Source organism: Schistocerca gregaria, chromosome X (genome assembly GCF_023897955.1).
Source record: "Schistocerca gregaria isolate iqSchGreg1 chromosome X, iqSchGreg1.2, whole genome shotgun sequence".
Lineage (NCBI taxonomy): Eukaryota > Metazoa > Arthropoda > Insecta > Orthoptera > Acrididae > Schistocerca > Schistocerca gregaria.
The window spans coordinates 768,950,971-768,975,484 of NC_064931.1; the positions used below are offsets into that span (position 1 = coordinate 768,950,971).

A 24,514-nucleotide genomic window follows, 5' to 3' on the forward strand; every position below is an offset into this window, starting at 1 on the left:
ACTACCCTGATCATTTGTCAGGAGGTAGTCGAAAATAAGTTAATACAATGCAGTGAACTGGGACAGCCAATATTTACAGAATTAACACACTGCCAGTGTGAAACACTGTTATCCACTATTAATAAATTTATCATACGCAAAATACCTAATCTTGACTGTTGTGACCAACTGTTGTCGAAACTGAAATCTAACAGATAGTTTTACTTAAGCTGACTTAACAGTCTCTGTTAAGATATTCAACTATGGAGTAGAAGGAGTTGCCTATCAAAAAGTCTTTAAAACTCTGTTTAAACCGTGCTTTACCTGAAATCAAGTTCTTAATGGTTGCTGGCAATTTATTAATAATGTGTATTCCTGAGTACTGGACCTCTTTTTGGACCAAGGTAAGTGATTTTAGGCCTTTATGTAGATTCTTCTTATTACTAGTATTGATACTGTGTACTGAGCTATTGGTTAGAAATAGAGATGTATTACTTGCAACAAATTTCATTAAGGAATAATTATACTGAGAATCAGTGGTTAGAATACAAAGTTCCTTGAACAGGTTTCTACAAGATGTTCTTGAATTTACACCACAAATGATTCTTATCACACATTTTTGCACCTTAAAAACTTTGGCTCGGTTTGATGAGTTGCCCCAGAATATGATCCCATACGACATAATAGAATGAAGGTAAGCAAAGTATGCAAGTTTTTTTATATTTATATCTCCTACATCTGACATAATTCTCAAGGCAAATACAGACTTGTTTTGGCTCTTAAGCAATTCTGTGGTATGCCCTTCCCAACTGAATTTATTATCGAGTTGTAATCGCAGAAATTTAACACTGTCAACCTCTTCAATCTGCATGTCTTCATACGTTATACTAATGCTGAAAGGAAATCTCTTACAGGTTCTGAACTGCATATAGTGGGTCTTCTCAAAATTTAATGACAACGAATTAGTTATAAATCACTTATTAATGTAAGTGAAAACTTGATTAGCAGCTATTTCTAAATCTATACTTGGCTTGCTACTTATTGTAATGTTTGTATCATCTGCAAACAAAACAAACTTAACATCTGGCAATGTAACAGACGAGAAGTCATTAATATACACAAGTAAAAGCAATGGACCCAAAATGGAACTTTGAGAGACACTACATCTAATTAATTCCCAGTCAGATGAAGACTGACTGCTTACTGCACAGGTATTTCGCAACGACACATTTGTTTCCTGTTAGATAGATAAGACTCAAACCATTTCGCAGCATTGCCGGTGACACCACAATAATTTACTTAGGAGAATGCTGTGGTTCACACAGTCAAAAGCTTTTGACAGCTCACAGAAAATGCCAGTAGCCTGTAATTTATTATCTAATGAATTAAGTACATTCTCGCTGTAAGTGTAAATAGCTTTCTGTATATCAGAACCCTTCAGACTGTCACTTGGATCGCCAGCAATGCCTGTTCGGATATGTATGGATATCCGAAGGAACATTGCATCGAACTGTACAGACAGTGTCATAAACAGACACTGCACAAATGTATACAAGTATATGGGCGGCGGCAGAACCAGGCAATGGCCTTAAGCAATGGGGCACACGCAGCTATTTCTGTACCCTCTCCTAGCTACAGGAAGATTGCCTAACTAAAAACTGACACATACATTCCATATACTCCACTTCTTTTTATCCACCAACAGTAAATTTAAAATCCTTACGATCTGAAGATTGGTTAACGGACTTTGAAGAGCAGTCAAATAACATCAAATGGGATATAGTAATCACCAATACAGTAAAAACATTTTATTACAACGAAGATCTGTGTTTCATTTTGGAGGAACAGATCAAGGAGGAAATTCGAATGTAGGTTTCATTGTGAGCTAGAAGAATTTTACAGGTATCGAAGGACTCTCAAACAGAATAGTAAGAAATGATTTGAAAGTAAACATAATATAATTAGTGTAAATTATTCAAGTTTATGCTCCAATTTTCTGCCATTCTCATGAGAAGGTATAATATTTTACAGTAATAGTTACAGGAATTGCTAAATGACATAAATGTCGTTACAAGAGGAGAATGCGTCATTTAAATACAAACGTAGGACAAGAACTAAAGAAAGCGTCCTCGGTATGAAACGTAGGGTATAATAGTGGAAATGACAAAGTTAATACATTAATAGAATTTGCCGAGAAGAACGATATTTTTTACTCCTCTGTATTATTGCTGAAGAAGCAACTGGGTTTGGTAAAATAAAAATGAACTTGATTATATTTTATGAAATAGCTAAGGAAGTGGATCGGGTGTGACGGTCCTAAATCACTTTGTGATTTCATGTGATCATAATCCAGTTAGACGCAGAGTGAGAACGGATACATAGCTGTAAGGAAACAACATACTTAGGCAGAAAATCGGAAATGTAGATGAGACTGTTCACGAACATGAGAAATACTAGATTAAATTAAGCTTTAATTCCAGTATATTAGAAAATGGACGTTATATCTACGTAGACGAAAGGGCCAGTTATCTGAGAAAGGTACTTATGAAAACAGCAAAACATATTGCATTTGTGAAGAAAGCAGAAGGAAGAAATTCTCAAATGGAATGCTGCTAATATTAAATAAAAGGAGAGAACTTTAAATAAATGATAGTAGGAATATTGTATAATACGCTAAATTAGAGAGAACTATTCGATAATGCCTTCTAGAGGATCTGAGGAAAGACAATGAAAATTTGTTAATGCAAAAAATTGAAGACATGTCCAGAAAAACGGGGTAACCCTCGAGTGTAAAAACTTAGAGATAAGTGTTGCCACCTGTTTCTGGGTACGGGACGTATCAAATTTGACACTGATCTCAACCCTAAATATCCTAATGTGATATTTAGGGATGAGGACGGCAACACACGGCAACACTTCTCTCTAAGCTGTTACATTTGAGGGTTAGCCCTTTTTTCCGCACAAGTCTTCAGTTGGAAACAAAAGGTATCCAAGCAAAATAAAACAAAAACTTATGTTAGTTAAACACCAAATTCCCTCAGTTAAGGTGTCGGAAGGTACAGTAACGAATATACGAGAGAAAACTGTACAAACATTAAGATATGTTTCAGAAACACAGATAATAATGGACAAGTCGTTTCCCGGATAAAGACAGATAATCTGCACAAATCCATTCGAGGCAAGAAGAAAGGAAAGGCTCCTAGAGGTGATGGAGTTCCAATGAAAATTGTTAAAACTAGAGGCAAAGTAATACAAAAGGAGCTTGCAAAAATTCCCCAGAACTGAAACAATGTTGTAATTATTCTACTTCATATAAAAGGAGACAGACAAGACAAAAAACTGAAGACCTATCAGACTTTCCACCGTAATGTGCAAGATATGCACTAAAATTATCACCAGCCGCATAGAGGGAAATTGAGATTTGAAACTGGCAAATTAATAGCACAATAAACAGTATTATAGAACGGAGCAGTGAGTATCAATTACTACTTTATCTGAGATTCGTAGATTTTGAAAAGTTTTTGACTCAGTTTCAAGAAAGTTTGTACCAGCAGACCTTGAGAAAAAAAGGCATTGATTTCACATAATTATGTTAGTATTCTGAACGACGTATAAGCCAGGAAAACATATTCCATAACATCACAAATACTCTCTGAAATCCTGTAAGGTCCTTAAACTCGCGAAATCTTGAAGGAATATGTGAACATACGTGAATCACTTTCGATTGCTGATGACGTTGTATGTATGTTCCTGGTGCAGATACGCTACAACAACGAATGGAAGAAGTTTGAAAGTAAGGCTAATAATGAAATGTAATAAAACTACAATAATGTATTATCAACACATCGAAGAAAAAGTTACACAAATTAACATTATGCCACAGAGACATCGAACTATTTTTTAAAAAATTTAGGGCAGGTGAAGAGAGTGACTGGATGGAGAGCAAAAGAAATAGAATGAAATGTAGAACTGGTCAGGCATGCTTTTGGTAAACTAAATAGGAATTTCAAAGCTAACTTTCAATGCGATTCGAAAAGGAAACTCAGTGTGTCTGACCAGTTTGGAGTTACGGCAGAGTGACGCAGACTATTCATGCGATAATTTTTCAAAACTAGAGCGTTGCGCAGCGAGCGATGGAGGCCGGAGAAAAAGGACCAAATAGATCGGGAAACAAAAATCGAATGAAAGACGTAATTACAGCTATAATTATGATTTAACGCTGAGCGGGACATGAAGCCAGCGGAAGGATTAAGTAGGACGAGAAAAATAAAATTGGCCCAGAAAATATTTGATGTACTTTTAAGATAGGCAACCCAGCGGTCGCCAATTCGTAGCCTGGCTATGTCGATATGCCCAGTCTTCCCGAGCGAACTGCTTTCATATAAGGTGAGGAATTTTTTGTTGCGGTTGACGTCACGTATGTGGCCCGCCAAACGCCGTCGAAATGCCTCGAAACCCCGGTTATTGCCCCAGGGCCTGGGCCGCAGTTACAGAGGCGCTGGTAAGGCGTAAGTACTGAGATTTCGGGTGTTGGCAAGCGATCGGATTTCGGCAATAGGCCTCTTCTTATGGCCGCTCCTCTACACTACGTTCACACAGTAAAATACCAAAATTTACACTTGTGGACATTTGCAAATTCACGAGCAAGTTATCAGGTTCGCTTTATTTGCTTTAGTATCAATATTTGGTTGAGAATTGTAATAGACTTTCGGGGTCATAAACTTTACTGGACACGTCAACAAGTGCTTTTAATCAAAAAGTTCTGCGCGATAAATTGCAGGCACTATTGGAGAACGTTACCCTTGGAGAGACACTAGGGATGTGGCTTGTGTACAACGGGCACCACTCTATTTTCTACGCCACGTATGACAACATTTAATCCAAATGTTATGTGAATGATGGAATACTCGTGGAGATCTAGTAGCAAGACGTTCACCTGACCTTAATCCCTTGGATTTCAGGCCACGCAGCTATTTATGGGTTTTGAAGTGTGCCACACATGTCGGCAGTGTGGTTCAAATGGCCCTGAGCACTATGGGACTTAACATCTTAGGTCATCAGTCCCCTAGAACTTAGAACTACTTAAACCTAACTAACCTAAGGACATCACAAACATCCATGCCCGAGGCAGGATTCGAACCTGCGACCGTAGCAGTCGCGCGGCTCCGGACTGAGCGCCTAGAACCGCGAGACCACCGCGGCCGGCTCGTCAATGTGCCTATCTTATTCTAGCGTATCCCATGGAGATGTCCCAATCCACGGCAACCATTTGTGTCTGCACGAGTTCGTGATTCTTTGAGGAAGGGGAGGAAAGAATGTTGTGTTTAGCGTCCCATCAGTGACGAGATCAATAGAGATGTAGCTCAACCTCCAATTGTTTAAACGATGGGGAAGGAAACATTCCAGCACTTGCCTTGAACTAGTTAGGGAAACCATGGAATACGAAAATATGGAAGGTTGTGTGAGGATTTGAACCACCAGTCCCATGAATGCAGTCTAACCGTTCACTATTGCACCACCTCGCTCTGGTTTAGGAAGAGAGTTGCAGGATGTGTAACAGATGGTGGGAACCACACGGAACACCCACGTAGTGTTAATAGAAACATTGCTATCCTACAACGAGGTGGTCCATATCTCAACATATTTCTAGTTTTTACCAACAGTATCTTTCATGCTTTTTTGTACTGCTGCAGAGAGCAAGCGAGAGAAAGAGAGGGAGAGGGAGAGAGAGAGAGAGAGAGAGAGAGAGAGAGAGAGAGAGAGAGAGAGAGAGAGAGAGAGAGATCCAGATGGTACAGCAGAAGGAGAGACTTAGACAGAGTTTAGCATATGTTCTACATTGTAGTTAAGGGAGAAATTTTGCTATTTGAGGTCTGGAGATTCTCAGCACTATATACAACTAAAATAAACCAGTGCTTCACTGTACGCTGAATAAATTGTATCCATCCTCTGATAGACATGCAGAAAGCTCAAGAGACTCCTACCCGATTGTTGTTGCTGTTGTTGTTGTGGTCTTCAGTCCTAAGACTGGTTTGATGCAGCTCTCCATGCTAATCTATCCTGTGCAAGCTCCTTCATCTCTTGGTCTCCCTCTACGATTTTTACCCTCCACACTGCCCTCCAATGCTAAATTTGTGATCCCTTGATGCCTCAGGACATGTCCTAACAACCGATCCTTTCTTCTAGTTAAGTTGTGCCACAAACTTCTCTTCTCCCCAATCCTATTCAATACCTCCTCATTAGTTACGTGATCTACCCACCTAATCTTCAGCATTCTTCTGTAGCACCACATTTCAAAAGCTTCTATTCTCTTCTTGTCCAAACTATTTATTGTCCATGTTTCACTTCCATACATGGCTACACTCCATACAAATACTTTCAGAAACGGCTTCCTGACACTTAAATCTACACCCGATCTTAACAAATTTCTCTTCTTCAGAAACGCTTTCCTTGCCATTGCCAGTCTACATTTTATATCCTCTCTACTTCGACCATCATCAGTTATTTTGCTCCCCAAATAGCAATACTCCTTTAGTACTTTAAGGGTCTAATTTCCTAATCTAATTCCCTCAGCATCACCCGACTTAATTCGACTACATTTCATTATCCTTGTTTTGCTTTTGTTGATGTTCATCTTATACCCTCCTTTCAAGACACTGTCCATTCCGTTCAACTGCTCTTTCAAGTCCTTTGCCGTCTCTGACAGAATTACAATGTCATCGGCGAACCTCAAAGTTTTTATTTCCTCTCCCTGGATTTTAATACCTACTCCAAATTTTACTTTTGTTTCCTTTACTGCTTGCTCAATATACAGAATGAATAACATCGGGGAGAGGCAACAACCCTGTCTCACTACCTTCCCAACCACTGCTTCCCTTTCATGCCCCTCTGCTCTTACAACTGAGATCTGGTTTCTGTACAAATTGTAAATAGCCTTTCGCTCCCTGTATTTTACCCCTGCCACCTTTAGAATTTGAAAGAGAGTATTCCAGTCAACATTGTCAAAAGCTTTCTCTAAGTCAACAAATGCTAGAAACGTAGGTTTGCCTTTCCTTACTCTTTCTTCTAAGATAAGTCGTAAGGTCAGTATCGCCTCACGTGTTCCAACATTTCTACGGAATCCAAACTGATCTTCCCCGAGGTCGGTTTCTACCAGTTTTTCTATTCGTCTGTAAATAATTCGCGCTAGTATTTTGCAGCTGTGGCTTATTAAACTGATAGTTCGGTAATTTTCACATCTGTCAACACCTGCTTTCTTTGGGATTGGAATTATTATATTCTTCTTGAAGTCTGAGGGTATTTCGCCTGTCTCGTACATCTTGCTCACCAGACGGTAGAGTTTTGTCAGGACTGGCTCTCCTAAGGCCGTCAGTAGTTCTAATGGGATGTTGTCTACTCCTGGGGCCTTGTTTAGACTCAGGTCTTTCAGTGCTCTGTCAAACTCTTCACGCAGTATCGTATCTCCCATTTCATCTTCATCTACATCCTCTTCCATTTCCATAATATTGTCCTCAAGTAAATCGCCCTTGTATAGACCCTCTATATACTCCATCCACCTTTCTGCGTTCCCCTCTTTGCTTAGAACTAGGTTTCCATCTGAGCTCTTGATATTCATACAAGTGGCTCTCTTTTCTCCAAAGGTCTCTTTAATTTTCCTGTAGGCTGTATCTATCTTACCCCTAGTGAGATAACCCTCTACATCCTTACATTTGTCCTCTAGCCATGCCTGCTTAGCCATTTTGCACTTCCTGTCGATCTCATTTTTGAGACGTTTGTATTCCTTTTTGCCTGCTTCATTTACTGCATTTTTATATTTTCTCCTTTCATCAATTAAATTCGTATTTCTTCTGTTATCCAAGGATTTCCACTAGCCCTCGTCTTTTTACCTACTTGATCCTCTGCTACCTTCACTACTTCATCCCTCAGAGCTACCCATTCTTCTTCTACTGTATTTCTTTCTCCCATTCCTGTCAATTGTTCCCTTATGCTCTCCCTGAAACTCTGTACAACATCTGGTTTAATCAGTTTATCCAGGTCCCATCTCCTTAAATTCCCACCTTTTTGCAATTTCTTCAGTTTTAATCTACAGTTCATAACCAATAGATTGTGGTCAGAGTCCACATCTGCCCCTGGAAATGTCCTACAATTTAAAACCTGGTTCCTAAATCTCTGTCTTACCATTATATAATCTATCTGATACCTTTTAGTATCTCCACGATTCTTCCATGTATACAACCTTCTTTTACGATTCTTGAACCAAGTGTTAGCTATAATTAAGTTATGCTCTGTGCAAAATTCTACCAGACGGCTTCCTCTTTCATTTCTTAGTCCCAATCCATATTCACTTACTATGTTTTCTTTTCTCCCTTTTCCTACTGTCGAATTCCAGTCACCCATGACTATCAAATTTTCGTCTCCCTTCACTACCTGAATAATTTCTTTTAACTCATCATACATTTCTTCAATTTCTTCGTCATCTGCAGAGCTAGTTGGCATATAAACTTGTACTACTGTAGTAGGTGTGGGCTTCGTATCTATCTTGGCCACAATAATGCGTTCACTATGCTGTTTGTAGTACCTTACCCGCATTCCTATTTTCCTATTCATTATTAAACCTACTCCTGCATTACCCCTATTTGATTTTGTGTTTATAACCCTGTACTCAATTGACCAAAAGTCTTGTTCCTCCTGCCACCGAACTTCACTAATTCCCTCTATATCTAACTTTAACCTATCCATTTCCCTTTTTAAATTTTCTAACCTACCTGCCCGATTAAGTGATCTGACATTCCACGCTCCGATCCGTAGAATGCCAGTTTTCTTTCTCCTGATAACGACGTTCTCCTGAGTAGTCCCCGCCCGGAGATCCGAATGGGGGACTATTTTACCTCCGGAATATTTTACCCAAGAGGACGCCATCATCATTTAATCATACAGTAAAGCTGCATGCCCTCGGGAAAAATTACGGCTGTAGTTTCCCCTGGCTTTCAGCCGTTCGCAGTACCAAAACAGCAAGGCCGTTTTGGTTAGTGTTACAGGGCCAGATCAGTCAATCATCCAGACTGTTGCCCCTGCAAGTACTGAAAAGGCTGCTGCCTCTCTTCAGGAACCACACGTTTGTCTGACCTCTCAATAGATACCCCTCCGTTGTGGTTGCACCTACGGTACGGCTATCTGTATCGTTGAGGCACGCAAGCCTCCCCACCAACGGCAAAGTCCATGGTTCATGGGGTCTTACCCGATATATTTCCGAAAATTGAAGACATCTCTCCCCTGGTTCTAGAGTGATATTTTCACAGTATACTGTGAACAACCATTAGTCTAAAGGCGTTGCTAAGTGTGTACTTTATTACGGACTTATTTAATTATACAGGTTGTCCCAGGAATGTTGCGACAAAGTTCGAGGAGTTGTAGAGGGTGTCTTGAGGAACGAAAGAGGATAGGAACCCGTGTCCGGAAAGTCATCCAACGACGCTAGAGAGCGTAGAAGCTATAGGCGCTGGCGCCTGTCACTAGGCAGTAAACGTAAACTTGTACACTACCGGATCGTAGGCGGAACGTCTCGCATTGTTGTTTGTTCTCCAGTGATCGCGACTGATTCCCACAATCGCCAGTGTAGACAGTCCTTGACTCCCATGAACGCTATGTTCTGTTGCCTTGAAAGATGACGGTTTCGGATACGGGTTTACATCTGCAGTTCATATGTCGCCTATGCACAGAAAAAGTCTGCAATTGTAGAAGGCTCCAGAAGAAAAACGAACTGCTGATGGAAATTCGTATCCAAACCGTCATCCACCACGGCAACAGACATCGTATTCGTAGTTGATAAGACATTTCTACACAGCGGCTAGCTCTAAATACTCCACTGGCGATCGTGGCAATCAGTCGACATCACTGCATAACAAACAACAGTGCGAGACGTCCCGCCTACGTTCCGTCAGCGTAAAAAGTGACATTTGCTGCCGGAAAGGCTGATTAGTGGCAGGCGCTGGGGCCTATAATTTAGACGTTCTGTAGCGTCGTTGGATGTCATTTCCGGACACGTGTTCCTTACTACGATTTGTTCCTCAAGACGTTCTCTATATCTCCTCTAAGTTTGTCTCAACTTTCCGGGGTCACATTGTATACGTCAATACCACTGCCAAAAACTGGAACCTTTTCATCTTGGCCCTGAATATTAGGAAGTATCGAGGCAAAAAAAGGCGTTGCAGTGCAAAACTGTGTTGAGTGAGTTGCACTGGTACAAGAAAATATCAAATAGCTTTTTGCGGTGATGAAGCAAGAGGAAGTACTTACCTTTGTCCGAGACTGATGTTGATTCCAGCATTTGCTTCAGTTTCCGTATTTCGTCTTGATACTCTCGCAGTAGTGTGTCCTTGGGATCCTCATTAATGCGTGGTTTATTTTTTATATTTTTTGCTCTGTTCACGTACCGTAAAGTGCTCAGTGTTTCGTCGTAGTTGTTATCAGCAGGAGATATGCAACCTACCATAAGAGTTTTCGTGTTGCCTCCTAAGGAATCCTACGAAAAAATGTTGAAATTATGAGAATACGTTTTTATAGTGATTTACGTGAGTGGATATAAATACTCCTTACACTATGTTCCTGTTCTTTTACATACTACAACATTGTTTTTGAAGGTTGTAATTTAACATCTTGTTGAAAAGTCAATATTAGAAACGGAAGATAAGGACAGGCTGGAGAATGGTGGAAACGGAAATAGCCCCATGTTAGGAGACTCATCCCTATGTTCGCCCTCTAACGACTTTCTAAAACTATGGATAACTTACATCAGGATGATAGGACGGGGATCTGAACCTCATCTTTCCTAGTAGAAATCCGGTTATCGATCACTGCATTTCCTCGTTTATGCAGTTATGCAATTTCTCTGTTGGGATGCACCATTAAATGTATTTCTTATTTGCATTGATATTGACACTTCAGGAATGATAGGGCGTCCTTCAGCCTGGGACACAGCGTCAACCCTACTTATAAGGACTCCGCTAACCAGCAAAATCCTGTGGAAGATATGCTGTCATGTTGACGAGGATTTTCGGACTTATGTATCGTTCAACTATATCCTAAAGCGGCGCCGTAGGGTATCACGCCTGACGATATAGGTGGCCATATCATTCACTGAAATTACTCCAAATAATTTGGAAATGAAGTATGAAAGATTTTTGGCAGGGTGACCTGTGTCACTTTCATCATGGGCAATACCATCGCTAGTAGGAGACGTGGAGTTCATGTGGCCTTCTACATAACTATGATGGGTTCAGTTTCGGCAGAGAATCCAAGCTTCACAAACCAAACAAAATACATCCATTCCCATTAGGAACAACCATTACGCTGCACGCTGCCTTACTAACATCAACGATCAATTCCGTCATGGTGACTCATATCGAGGTAGATCTTGATTCATCGGGCCAAGCTACAATTTTATGCTCATTTAGGGAGGAATGAATGTGTTCAAACATAGGTGTTAGTTCAGCTTGCGTGCTCTTGCGATGAATGATACGTTGGTAACACCTCACGTTGAGAGTGTTGGGGTTTCTTCAAAATCATTATACGGTCTCCCGTAAATCCACAATTAAATCTGGATGAAATTCAGTTAATTGCGCAACAGACCACTGCGGCAAGGAAAATGGAGATTTTATGGGCTCGGCGTTTTCACGCTAATTACGTGTTTCCTACCCTGTATTCAGAGTTGTGTTCTGAATCATTGCCTTGACCGTCATCTGTCAGAACCCCACTCAAATGTGTCACGTCTTTAGAGATGTCAATTTTTCATATGTGTTATTTTTCTCAGGTCTTCAATCCTTTTACACTGCTCAGGCGAACCTGAATGGTCTGAAGTAGTTAATCACAAGTTCATTTTAAATGTCATCTAAACACATCAAGTTTCGCCGAAGCCAATTATAAGGTAGCAGTTTATTCTGAATAAATACTTATTTACATTTTTATTAAACATTCGATATAAATAAAAAATTTTAAAATTTGTTTACGCTAGTGCCGATATGACTCTTCACTTGAGTCATTTTGAAAGAGAAAGATACAAAATTTAGATGCACATCTTCTGGAGGAGTACCACTCTGATCTCATCAAAAACACAGTAGTTAAAGTGAACATCATCTCTGAAGACAATCTGCTCGGTGGAAGACGCAGAATTTTTTTTTTTTTTTTGAAATTTGTGTTAAATTCCTGTTGGACTAAATTGCTGAGGCCATGGGTCCCTAGGCTTACACACTACTTAATTTAACTTCAACTAACTTAAACGCGAACCGTGGTAAGGCGCCTTAGGCCACGCGGCTACCCCGCAGGGCGAAGACGCAGAGCGAAAATTACTTCTGCCGTATTAAATTAAGAATGGAGCTCGTTATTTCAGAATCCAAAGCTCACGAACACGTGTCATCGTCTGATATTTTACACGAAATACTTCCCGGCCTCCATTTAAGCTTGTTGAGCGAGCAATAAGAGTACGCTTGTTGTTGCTGGTCACAATACGTCTGCTTTAACTGCAACTACGTCGGAGAGAACAAACAGATCAATGAACACTACAGTACAGGGTGAGGAAACTAAGAACGAAAACTTAGCTAAAACTAGTACATATAACGAGATGCGGTTCTCGCTAAGTTATAGCGGACAATGTCGCAAATATCATGATGCACTTTGTAACGTTTATAGCTGCCGAATTATAACACCGCTTTCGTTATTTCTTTTTCTTTTTTAATGGAACTATGTACAGGATGATCAGAAAATACTTTTATAAAATTTTGGGCTATATTCTTTACACTAAGACAAGGAAGAATATTTGTATAAACACATGTCCGAAAATTCCTCGTTTTCGATTTATTAATGAAAGTTAACGTTCAATGCCTTTTTGGCTGCAACTCAAAAACTTCGATTCACTCATTCAAATAAGGCTTTGATGTGTTGCATCCACTTTATCCTAGATGTCGATGTGGTGCTATGGAGATTTGTTTATAGTTGTCAATAGTCTGTCTTCAACGTTTCAAATGTGTACATGTTCTGTGTTAACTGAAAGTGTTCCTTTCGACCATGGGAGGATATTCATTTAGTGAACAATATTTCGTTCAGGCTAGGCATCAGCATGAGTTTAAGATTAATATGTTGGGTAGAATTGTAGGTGACTGAGTGAACGGTCCGCTTGTTCTCCCAGCACACATCACACGTGCTGTCTACAGAAACTTCATTCAGACCACACTCAAGGATAATTCGAAGTCATTTTGAGTATTTTTTTCGACCGTGAGTGTCTCAAGAAATATGTAAAGGTTTTTAACTACCGCTGCCAGTCACAAAATTTGTTAACTAATGTATTATATATTTGTTGTGCGACATGTTTCGAGGGAATGTCACATCATCCAGCTATATGGCATTACAAAAACAATTTCACAATACTCCTGGCTCAGTTGTTAGATAAGCTGCTGCTGTTACAATGGCATGTTATGAAGATTTAAATGAGTTTGAATGTGATGTTATAGTCGGCGCACGAGCGATCGGCACACAGCATCTCCGGGGTAGCGATGAAGTGGGGATTTTCCCGTACGACCATTTCACGAGTGTACAGTGAATATCAGGAATCTGGTAAAACATCAAGTCTCCTACATTTTTGCGGCCGGAAAAAGATCTTGCAAAGATGTAACCAACGACACCTGAAGAGAATCGTGCAACGTGACACAAGTTTGCCCTTCCACAAACTGCTACAGATTTCAATGCTGGGCCATCAACAAACATCAGCGTGCGAACCATTCAATGAAACATCATCGATATGGGACTTTCGGAACCGAAGACCCACTCGTATACCCTTGATGACTCCATAATACAAAGCTTTACGCCTCGGCTGGGCCCATCGACACCGACATTGGACTGTTAATGACTGGAAACATGTTGCCTGGTCGGAAGAGTCTCGTTTCAAATTATATTGAGATGATGGACAAGTACGAGTATGGAGACAACCTCATGAATCCATGGGCCCTGCATGTCAACAGGGGACTGTTCAAGCTGGTGGAGGCTCTGTAAAGGTATGGGGAGTGTGCAGTTGGAGTGATTGGGACCCCTGATACATCTAGATACGACTCCGGTGACAGGTGACATGTACGTAAGCATCCTGTCTGATCACCTGCATCCATCCATGTTCATTGTGCATTATGACGGACTTGGGAAATTCCAGCAGGACAATGAGGCACCCAACACGTCCAGAATTGCAACAGAGTGGCTCCAGGAACACTCTTCTCAGTTCAGACACTTCCGCTGGCCACCAGACTCCCAGACACGAACATTATTGAGCATATCTATGATTTCTTGCAGCGTGCTGTTCAGAAGCGATCTCCACCCCCTCTTACTCTTGCGGATTTATGGGCAGCCATCCAGCACTACTTCAGACATTAGTGGAGTCCATCCCACGTCGTGTTGCGGCACTTCTGCGTGCTCGGCTTTACCGGTTTCTTTGGATCTTCATGTATTTATTCACGCACAATACACACTGCACGCTATACGGTACCTTGTGAAGTACATATACTATCTCACAAAAGTATCAGGGCACTCCTGTGTACAGCGGGACTGACCTCTAGATGCCACGAGAGGCTGAATCGCCTGGAAATTGGAAATTTGTAGTAAGGACTGTGGGACCAAACTGCTAAGGTCATCGGCCCGTAGGCTTACGCACTACTTAATCTAACTTAAGCTAACGACAACACACACACCCATACCCGCGGAAGGACTCGAACCTCCGACGGGGGAAGCCGCGCGAACCGTGACAAGACGTCCAGACCGCTCGGCTACTCCGCGCGGCTGATCTGCCTGTATAAAAAGTGGCAGAGAAGCAGTAACAGCAGAATGGATCGGTAAGTAGAGCTCCTTGATATCGAACGTGAACTATTCGTTGAACGTCACCCGGGTAACAGATACATAACGGACATTTCAACCTTTCTAAAGCTACCGAAGTCAACTGTTCGTGATGGGATTGTGCAGTGGAAAAGCGAAGGAACAACCACAACTAAATCAATACCAGGCACACGTCATGTACTGACAGATAAGGATCATCGAGCATTGCGGAAGGGTGGCTGTAAAAGATCGCATTAAATTTTCAGGAGGAATCACTCCTGACTTCCAAAGCGCTACCAGCACGCCAGCTAGCACAGTGTCTATGCATAGGAAGTTAGAAGAATGGGGTACAGTGGTCGAGCAGCTCCTCATAAGCCGCACATCTCTGTGGGAAAAGCTAAGCGACGCTACAGAGCGACAGCACTGGACAGTGAATGATTGGAAACGAGTGATTTGGAGTGATGTATCACGATGTAGTCTGTGGCAACCCGATGGAAGGATTTGGGTTGGTTAGTGGTCACCTCAGAGTCAGAATGTTGCAGTTATCGTGGAATCACTCTCTTGGACGTAACATATAAAAGCACTCCGTCTTCAGGCCACAAGTGGCCCATCGGGACCATCCGAGTAGCTCCTCAATTGGCATCACGAGGCTGAGTGCACCCCGAAAAACGGCAACAGCGCATGGCGGCCCGGATGTTCACCCATCCAAGTGCCGGCCGCACCCGACAGCGCTTAACTTCGGTGATTTGACGGGAACCGGTGCATCCACTGCGGCAAGGCCGTTGCCCCGTAACATATAACATATTTAGTAAAATTTAGCCTCCAGACTTGAAGGGATGATAGAAAGGATATTGGGGGACTATCATCCTGGATCAGATATTTTCATTAAGACAAGTGTTAGAGAACTTTTATGACTATGACAAGCAAACTGCATCAGTTGTTCATGATTTTAAGCAAGCATACTACAGCCTGTACAGGAAGAAAATTATACAGATCATGAAAGAATTTAGAATCCTACAAAAACTGGTTAGTTTAACAGAAATGACAATGAAAGCAACAGTGTGTAAAGTAAGAATAGAGCAAGAACAGTCTGGTGAATTCCAAATATGGAGGGGGCCACGACATGGAGATGTGATCGCTACAATGCTATTTTATTTAGTTTTAGAAATGTTGATGCGGCAAATGCCGATAAACCCAGGAGGAACAACACTTAATCGGCAAGTTCAAGTGGTAGCATATGCGGATGACGTAGCATTAATGGCAAGGAATGTAAGGGCATTAAAGGATAACTACCATGCGTTAGAGGAAGCAGCAAGAGAATTAGGTTTAGAAGTAAACATAAACAAAACAAAGTATATGGTGATGGGGAAGCCCAATATAAACGGACAAAAGAATTCAATAGTCATGAATGGGAAAGAATATGAAAGAGTGAAAACATTTAAATATATAGGTTCTGTATTAACGGAGGACAATAAAATAGCAGTAGAAATTCAAAAAAGGATAGCGAGTGGAAATCATTGCTATTTTGCCTTGCAGAATGTATTTAATTCCAGAAATGTGAGTAGGAACACAAAAATCAAAATTTACAGGAGCATATTAAGACCTACACTCCTGGAAATTGAAATAAGAACACCGTGAATTCATTGTCCCAGGAAGGGGAAACTTTATTGACACATTCCTGGGGTCAGATACATCACATGATCACACTGACAGAACCACAGGCACATAGACACAGGCAACAGAGCATGCACACTGTCGGCACTCGTACAGTGTATATCCACCTTTCGCAGCAATGCAGGCTGCTATTCTCCCATGGAGACGATCGTAGAGATGCTGGATGTAGTCCTGTGGAACGGCTTGCCATGCCATTTCCACCTGGCGCCTCAGTTGGACCAGCGTTCGTGCTGGACGTGCAGACCGCGTGAGACGACGCTTCATCCAGTCCCAAACATGCTCAATGGGGGACAGATCCGGAGATCTTGCTGGCCAGGGTAGTTGACTTACACCTTCTAGAGCACGTTGGGTGGCACGGGATACATGCGGACGTGCATTGTCCTGTTGGAACAGCAAGTTCCCTTGCCGGTCTAGGAATGGTAGAACAATGGGTTCGATGACGGTTTGGATGTACCGTGCACTATTCAGTGTCCCCTCGACGATCACCAGAGGTGTACGGCCAGTGTAGGAGATCGCTCCCCACACCATGATGCCTGTGTGCCTCGGTCGTATGCAGTCCTGATTGTGGCGCTCACCTGCACGGCGCCAAACACGCATACGACCATCATTGGCACCAAGGCAGAAGCGACTCTCATCGCTGAAGACAACACGTCTCCATTCGTCCCTCCATTCACGCCAGTCGCGACACCACTGGAGGCGGGCTGCACGATGTTGGGGCGTGAGCGGAAGACGGCCTAACGGTGTGCGGGACCGTAGCCCAGCTTCATGGAGACGGTTGCGAATGGTCCTCGCCGATACCCCAGGAGCAACAGTGTCCCTAATTTGCTGGGAAGTGGCGGTGCGGTCCCCTACGGCACTGCGTAGGATCCTACGGTCTTGGCGTGCATCCGTGCGTCGCTGCGGTCCGGTCCCTGGTCGACGGGCACGTGCACCTTCCGCCGACCACTGGCGACAACATCGAAGTACTGTGGAGACCTCACGCCCCACGTGTTGAGCAATTCGGCGGTACGTCCACCCGGCCTCCCGCATTCCCACTATACGCCCTCGCTCAAAGTCCGTCAACTGCACATACAGTTCACGTCCACGCTGTCGCGGCATGCTACCAGTGTTAAAGACTGCGATAGAGCTCCGTATGCCACGGCAAACTGGCTGACACTGACGGCGGCGGTGCACAAATGCTGCGCAGCTAGCGCCATTCGACGGCCAACACCGCGGTTCCTGGTGTGTCCGCTGTGCCGTGCGTGTGATCATTGCTTGTACAGCCCTCTCGCAGTGTCCGGAGCAAGTATGGTGGGTCTGACACACCGGTGTCAATGTATTCTTTTTTCCATTTCCAGGAGTGTATATATGGATCAGAAGGCTGGGTATTGACATTAAAGGAGGAGAACTGGTTGTTGAGATGGGAAAGAAAGATACTGAGGAGGATATTTGAAGCAGTGAGAAAGAACGATGGCTGGAGAGTAAGGACAAATGTATAACTACAAAAACTTTATTGGACAGATGGATATTGTTATTAAAATTAAGTAGGGAAGAATAAGATGGGCAGGACACGTACAGAGAATGCCAGAAACTCGGAGTGTCAAGAAAGTTTCCATGGGAAAACCTGACGGGAGAAGAAGAAAAGGTAGACCCAGGAAAAGGTTGCTGCACGATATAGAAGAAGATCTATAGGTGATGGGAATAAGAAATTGGAGACGGAAGGCGATGGACAGATAAGAATGGAGGCAGGCGATACAGGAGGTCAAGGTTCTTCAAGGACTGTAGAGCCAACCAAGAAGAAGAAGAAAAAGTGGTCATCTCATTGCCCTGAAGAAATCGCTAAATGGGGAAGGATGTGAACACATTTTATAGCATTGTGTACTGCGTACAGTAGAGATTAGTTCGGGGACGATAATTGGTTGTGTGAGCATGAAAATGCACCCTGTCACATAGCAGCATATGCGAGACAATGGTGTGTGGACAATAACATTCCTGAAATGGACTGGCCCGCTCAGTGTCCCAACCTGAACCCAGTGGAGTATGTTTAGGATGAATTAAAACGTCGACTTTTCTCCGCATTACCTTCTCTGGTTTCGGCTCTTGAGGAAGAATGAGCTCCCATTTCTCCAAAGACGTTCAGACACCTCATTGAAAGTGTTCCCGGCAGAGTTTAACCCATCATAAAGCGTACGGTGGACACATCTCGTATTAATATCCACTGATAGATGTCCAGATTCTTTTGATCAAATAGTGTTTATATGTACCTGCAGAGCGGCTATTTGTTGAGCTGTATCAATGAATGAAAACTTCCCTAAACTGTCTGTGGTCAACGACACATTCGTGTCAGTACAAGTAATACATCATGTGAACTAAATAGCAGGAGTATGCCTGTATTTTACATTCTCAGACGGAATACGGGTAACTCTTAACCTTATTCGATCATAAACAAAATTGACTGTAATGGTCGATAACTAAATGAGGCGTTAATTCAAAAGGTCTAGCCCTTATCATTGTCATAACCGCGTTGGTCTGTTTTGAGCTAAAGCGTCTAAAATACACTGTCGCTAATAAGCTCATAGACCAATAGTCCGAGGTCCAGAGAATTCCTTTATAGTTATTTTTTAAACTCATAACCTCTAACTTCCAAAAGACAGACGTAGTTCTCTAATAATGGAAGTCACCTTCCGCTCTGCATGTTTAATAATCCATTCCACCACAGTCTCCCTACATAACTATCCTCCTTCCAGTGGCTACTGGACCGCTGTTGTGGTCGATACTCGAACAATGTAAGCGTGCCCCTCTGGCCCAGATCTGCTGTCAGAGGGCCACTACACTTCTAGCAAGTACCACGTAAATATGTTGTTTCGTTTGCATTTACCTATTTCCATCAACTTTGCAAGTTACTGAGACTGGTTTTATTATGCTTTAAATGTTTTGTCAACAGCCAAATCACTAAAAATAGAACGATTTGCCCATTTGAACTTTTTGCTGTTTCCAGTTTACTAATTCCACACATAATAAGCATTCATCCATCTTGTTCTTAGCAATTACTTTTCACTCTCTTCACAGATTGAGAGCTTTGACAATAGTCTTAAAATGAAACAGCTTGTACTAGAAATTATTTTGGTAATTAAGGAAAATCACGCTAGATCAGGCTCGCAAAAGAAATTTGTAAATAGCTAAGTACACTCCTGGAAATTGAAATAAGAACACCGTGAATTCATTGTCCCAGGAAGGGGAAACTTTATTGACACATTCCTGGGGTCAGATACATCACATGATCACACTGACAGAACCACAGGCACATAGACACAGGCAACAGAGCATGCACAATGTCGGCACTAGTACAGTGTATATCCACCTTTCGCAGCAATGCAGGCTGCTATTCTCCAATGGAGACGATCGTAGAGATGCTGGATGTAGTCCTGTGGAACGGCTTGCCATGCCATTTCCACCTGGCGCCTCAGTTGGACCAGCGTTCGTGCTGGACGTGCAGACCGCGTGAGACGACGCTTCATCCAGTCCCAAACATGCTCAATGGGGGACAGATCCGGAGATCTTGCTGGCCAGGGTAGTTGACTTACACCTTCTAGAGCACGTTGGGTGGCACGGGATACATGCGGACGTGCGTTGTCCTGTTGGAACAGCAAGTTCCCTTGCCGGTCTTGGAATGGTAGAACGATGGGTTCGATGACGGTTTGGATGTACCGTGCACTATTCAGTGTCCCCTCGACGATCACCAGAGGTGTACGGCCAGTGTAGGAGATCGCTCCCCACACCATGATGCCGGGTGTTGGCCCTGTGTGTCTCGGTCGTATGCAGTCCTGATTGTGGCGCTCACCAGCACGGCGCCAAACACGCATACGACCATCATTGGCACCAAGGCAGAAGCGACTCTCATCGCTGAAGACGACACGTCTCCATTCGTCTCTCCATTCACGCCTGTCGCGACACCACTGGAGGCGGGCTGCACGATGTTGGCGTGAGCGGAAGACGGCCTAACGGTGTGCGGGACCGTAGCCCAGATTCATGGAGACGGTTGCGAATGGTCCTCGCCGATACCCCAGGAGCAACAGTGTCCCTAATTTGCTGGGAAGTGGCGGTACGGTCCCCTACGGCACTGCGTAGGATCCTACGGTCTTGGCGTGCATCCGTGCGTCGCTGCGGTCCGGTCCCATGTCGACGGGCACGTGCACCTTCCGCCGACCACTGGCGACAACATCGATGTACTGTGGAGACCTCACGCCCCACGTGTTGAGCAATTCGGCGGTACGTCCACCCGGCCTCCCGCATGCACACTATACGCCCTCGCTCAAAGTCCGTCAACTGCACATACGGTTCACGTCCACGCTGTCGCGGCATGCTACCAGTGTTAAAGACTGCGATGGAGCTCCGTACGCCACGGCAAACTGGCTGACACTGACGACGGCGGTGCACAAATGCTGCGCAGCTAGCGCCATTCGACGGCCAACACCGCGGTTCCTGGTGTGTCCGCTGTGCCGTGCGTGTGATCATTGCTTGTACAGCCCTCTCGCAGTGTCCGGAGCAAGTATGGTGGGTCTGACACACCGGTGTCAATGTGTTCTTTTTTCCATTTCCAGGAGTGTATATTATCGAGTTTGGGTCGTGGTGGCTTTCTCTCAGTGTATCGATATTAGTATTCTTATGATTTTCGTCCAACATGTTGCCGTTGGAGCGCAGCGCCATCTGGTGTGGCTGCTCTTGGCATGGTGGCCGGTTTGCTGGACTGTATGAACTGAGGAACGAAACTTAACGAGCTTCCCGGAGGGCCTCTTCGCCGTGACGTTAGCTGTTGGCGGGCGACCTATATTGGGGCACGTTACCCCCTATAAGTTATTTAGTACCGACGTGGCTTGTGCTGTGATGTACACGAAAGTCACCGAGTTGTCACGGCAGTGTTCACTGTCATTTTGGTCTGTCTTCCTTCTGTTTGCTGGGGGACGGACTCCCGTGTCTCCCGAATGCAATGAGTTTCCAAGATCTGGTAAAGCGCCGTGTTCCAGAAGGAAGCTTATTTAAAAGGTTGACGGTGTGCATTAGTGTACGCGTTATCCGTTCTTGTCCGCCTCCAATTAATTTTTCTGATTTTTAAAGTAAATGATTAGTCATGTAATTTTCAGCTGGAGTCTCAGCGAAATGTTTAGTATTACGTTACCATGGATGTTTAATTGTTCATGTCATAATGTGTGTAAGTTCTGCTATTTTGCTGGACTACATATGATTTGCTTTTGTTGTTACAGTTTCCTCGAAACTAAAGCTAAAGCCGTATGCCGTCTAAGACATTATATAGTGCGCCTGTGATATTTAAAGGGCTCAGATAAATTTTAGTCTGTTCCAGGACGCATTTGTTCCCTCCGAACCGTTATGGGCTAATGTGTTTATGGATAAGCTCTCAATGCCATGCGAGTGCCCTTGTGCCTGCTTTAATGCTTTGCCAAATAAAAAAATTCTGATATTACTATTTCATTACTGAAATAATTTTTTTAAATATTTGTAGCTGGTTTCTTATATTTTTTGGTTGTCACGGTTTTTGGTAAGAGCCTGTGAGCTGAAATTCTAATTAAGAATATTTGTGCTGCTGAGAACTGTCGTAAATAATCTTTTGTACTTCATTACTGGTACGTGTTACCCAGGATCGGGCCCCACTTATTCAATCACGCCGGCTTGCGTTGGCGGTTGTTTACGTCATTTGGAGTGCATACACTCGCCAGCTCCCGCCGCTGTGTCTTTCTCGCAGTTTCCTGCAGTCGCAGCCACACTACATAATGTTACCGTTCAAATTAAGTTCATACTTGAAATAATTCCGAATTTGTATTCGTTAGTTTGTGACCATCACCTCAAGCAAATTTTGACGTGCGTTTGGATCCCAACATATACCTTAATCTGTTGTAACCTAATTATTCTTGTGTTATTGGAAAATGTGTTAAATCTTCAATTGATGTGTGTTTCCGGCCAAAAATTATCTTGCCTAGATATTGGCGTTAAATTGTTATTCATTGTTTTAAGCATGGTTTTAGTTTTTTTATCAGTGAAATTTAAATCATGTTTTCTTTCCACAATTTGGTAATTAAGGCCCTACTGATCTGTTCTGGTACTGTTCTTTAGATCTATGTCTGCCTTCATTACGACTTTACCCTTATTATTCTGTTTCTTACATAGGGCGTGACTTGCCTTATAGAATATTTAGTAACCTTGGGTTAAAATTAACTTATAATTTTCTGTAAATTATTTAAACTGGTACTGAATTTTAAAAGAGCCTCATTGCTTGGGCTTTTAATTAATTAAAAACAATGGATGGCTTAATTGACTGCTGTGTGATTAAAACTGTGTAAAATAAATTTGTGTTCTACCAGTGAATGAGGTGTGTAAAATCCCCACTGGCCCAGCCCTTTCCGGTTCACCTACATCGCTGAATTAAGAGGCCGTAATTATCACATTTCAGTCTTACTCCGAGGAGAGATCGCCATCGGGATCTGCAGTCCAAGTATGAGAGCACGACACCACCGTACTTCGCTAAAGACGACATCCCAGGTTTCACCAGAAGTAATGTATGGCTACCAACACAAATCTGAACTATATTACGAGAACAACGATTTAAATCCCCCTCCTCCCGCTTCAGAACTCAATATCTTAACTAGAGCGTCATCTCGATACCTAGTTGTTGGTTAGCACTTGACAAATTGAGAATATCTTTCATTAATATCATCGATGGGAGCATTTTATGATACAAGAAGCTTGCATTCGAAATGGTTCTTGGGCCTACGTTGCGCAGTTCAAGTCAGTGAATTACACTACTGGTCATTAAAATTGCTACACACGAAGATGACGTGCTACAGACGCGAAATTTAACCGACAGGAAGAAGATGCTATGATATGCAAAAGATTAGCTTTCAGAGCATTCACACAAGGTTGGCGCCGGTGGCAACAACTACAACGTGCTGCCATGAGGAAAGTTTCCAACCGATTTCTCATACACAAACAGCAGTTGACCGCCGTTGCGTGGTGAAACGTTGGGATGCCTCATGTAAGGAAGACAAATGCGTACCATCACGATTCCGACTTTGATAAAGGTCGGATTGTAGCCTATCGCGACTGCGGTTTTCGTATCGCGACATTGCTGCTCGCGTTGGTCGAGATCCAATGACTGCTAACAGAATATAGAATCGATGGGTTCAGGAGGGTAACACGGAACGTCGTGCTGGATCCCAACGACCTCGTATCACTAGCAGTCGAGATGACAGGCATCTTATCCGCATAGCTGTAACGGATCGTGCAGCCACGTCTCGGTCCCTGAGTCAACAGATGGGGACGTTTGCAAGACAACAACTATCTGCACGAACAGTTCGACGACGTTTTCAGCAGCATGGACTATCAGCTCGGAGACCATGGCTGCAGTTACCCTTGGCGCTGCATCACAGACAGGAGCGCCTGCGATGGTGTACTCAACAACGAACCTGGGTGCACTAATGGCAAAACGTCATTTTTTCGGATGAATCCAGGTTCTATTTACAGCATCATGATGGTCGCATCCGTGTTTGGCCCCATCGCGGTGAACGCACATTGGAAGCGTGTATTCGTCATCGCCATACTGGCGTATCACTCGGCGTGATGGTATGGGGTGCCACTGCTTACACGTCTCACGCACCTCTTGTTCGCATTGACGGCACTTTGAAGAGTGGACGTTACATTTCAGATGTGTTACGACCCGTGGCTCTACCCTTCATTCGATCCCTGCGAAACCCTACATTTCAACGGGATAATGCACGACCGCATGTTGCAGACCCAGTAGGGGGCTTTCTGGATACAGAAAATGTTCGACTTCTGCCCTGGTCAGCACTTTCTGTAGATTCCATATTCTGCTAACAGTCATTGGATCTCGAAAAGCGCGAGCAACAATTTCGCGATATCGCGATACCATAAACCGAAATCGCGATAGGCTACACTCCGATCTTTATCAAAGACGGAAACGTGACGGCACGCATTTTACACGAGACACCACAACAACGTTTCACCAGCC

At 43.2% G+C, this 24,514-nt stretch overlaps 1 protein-coding gene across 2 annotated transcripts in view; it reads right to left on the reverse strand.

Moving 5' to 3' along the window:
• LOC126298495 (osmotic avoidance abnormal protein 3) overlaps positions 1-24,514 on the reverse strand; it is a 349,861-nt gene that overhangs the window by 173,697 nt on the left and 151,650 nt on the right. For both annotated transcript variants that reach the window (XM_049989832.1, XM_049989831.1), the window contains exon 7: positions 10,276-10,501. In XM_049989832.1, the coding sequence (XP_049845789.1) occupies positions 10,276-10,501 (226 nt within the window). The remainder of the gene's footprint in view (positions 1-10,275; positions 10,502-24,514) is intronic.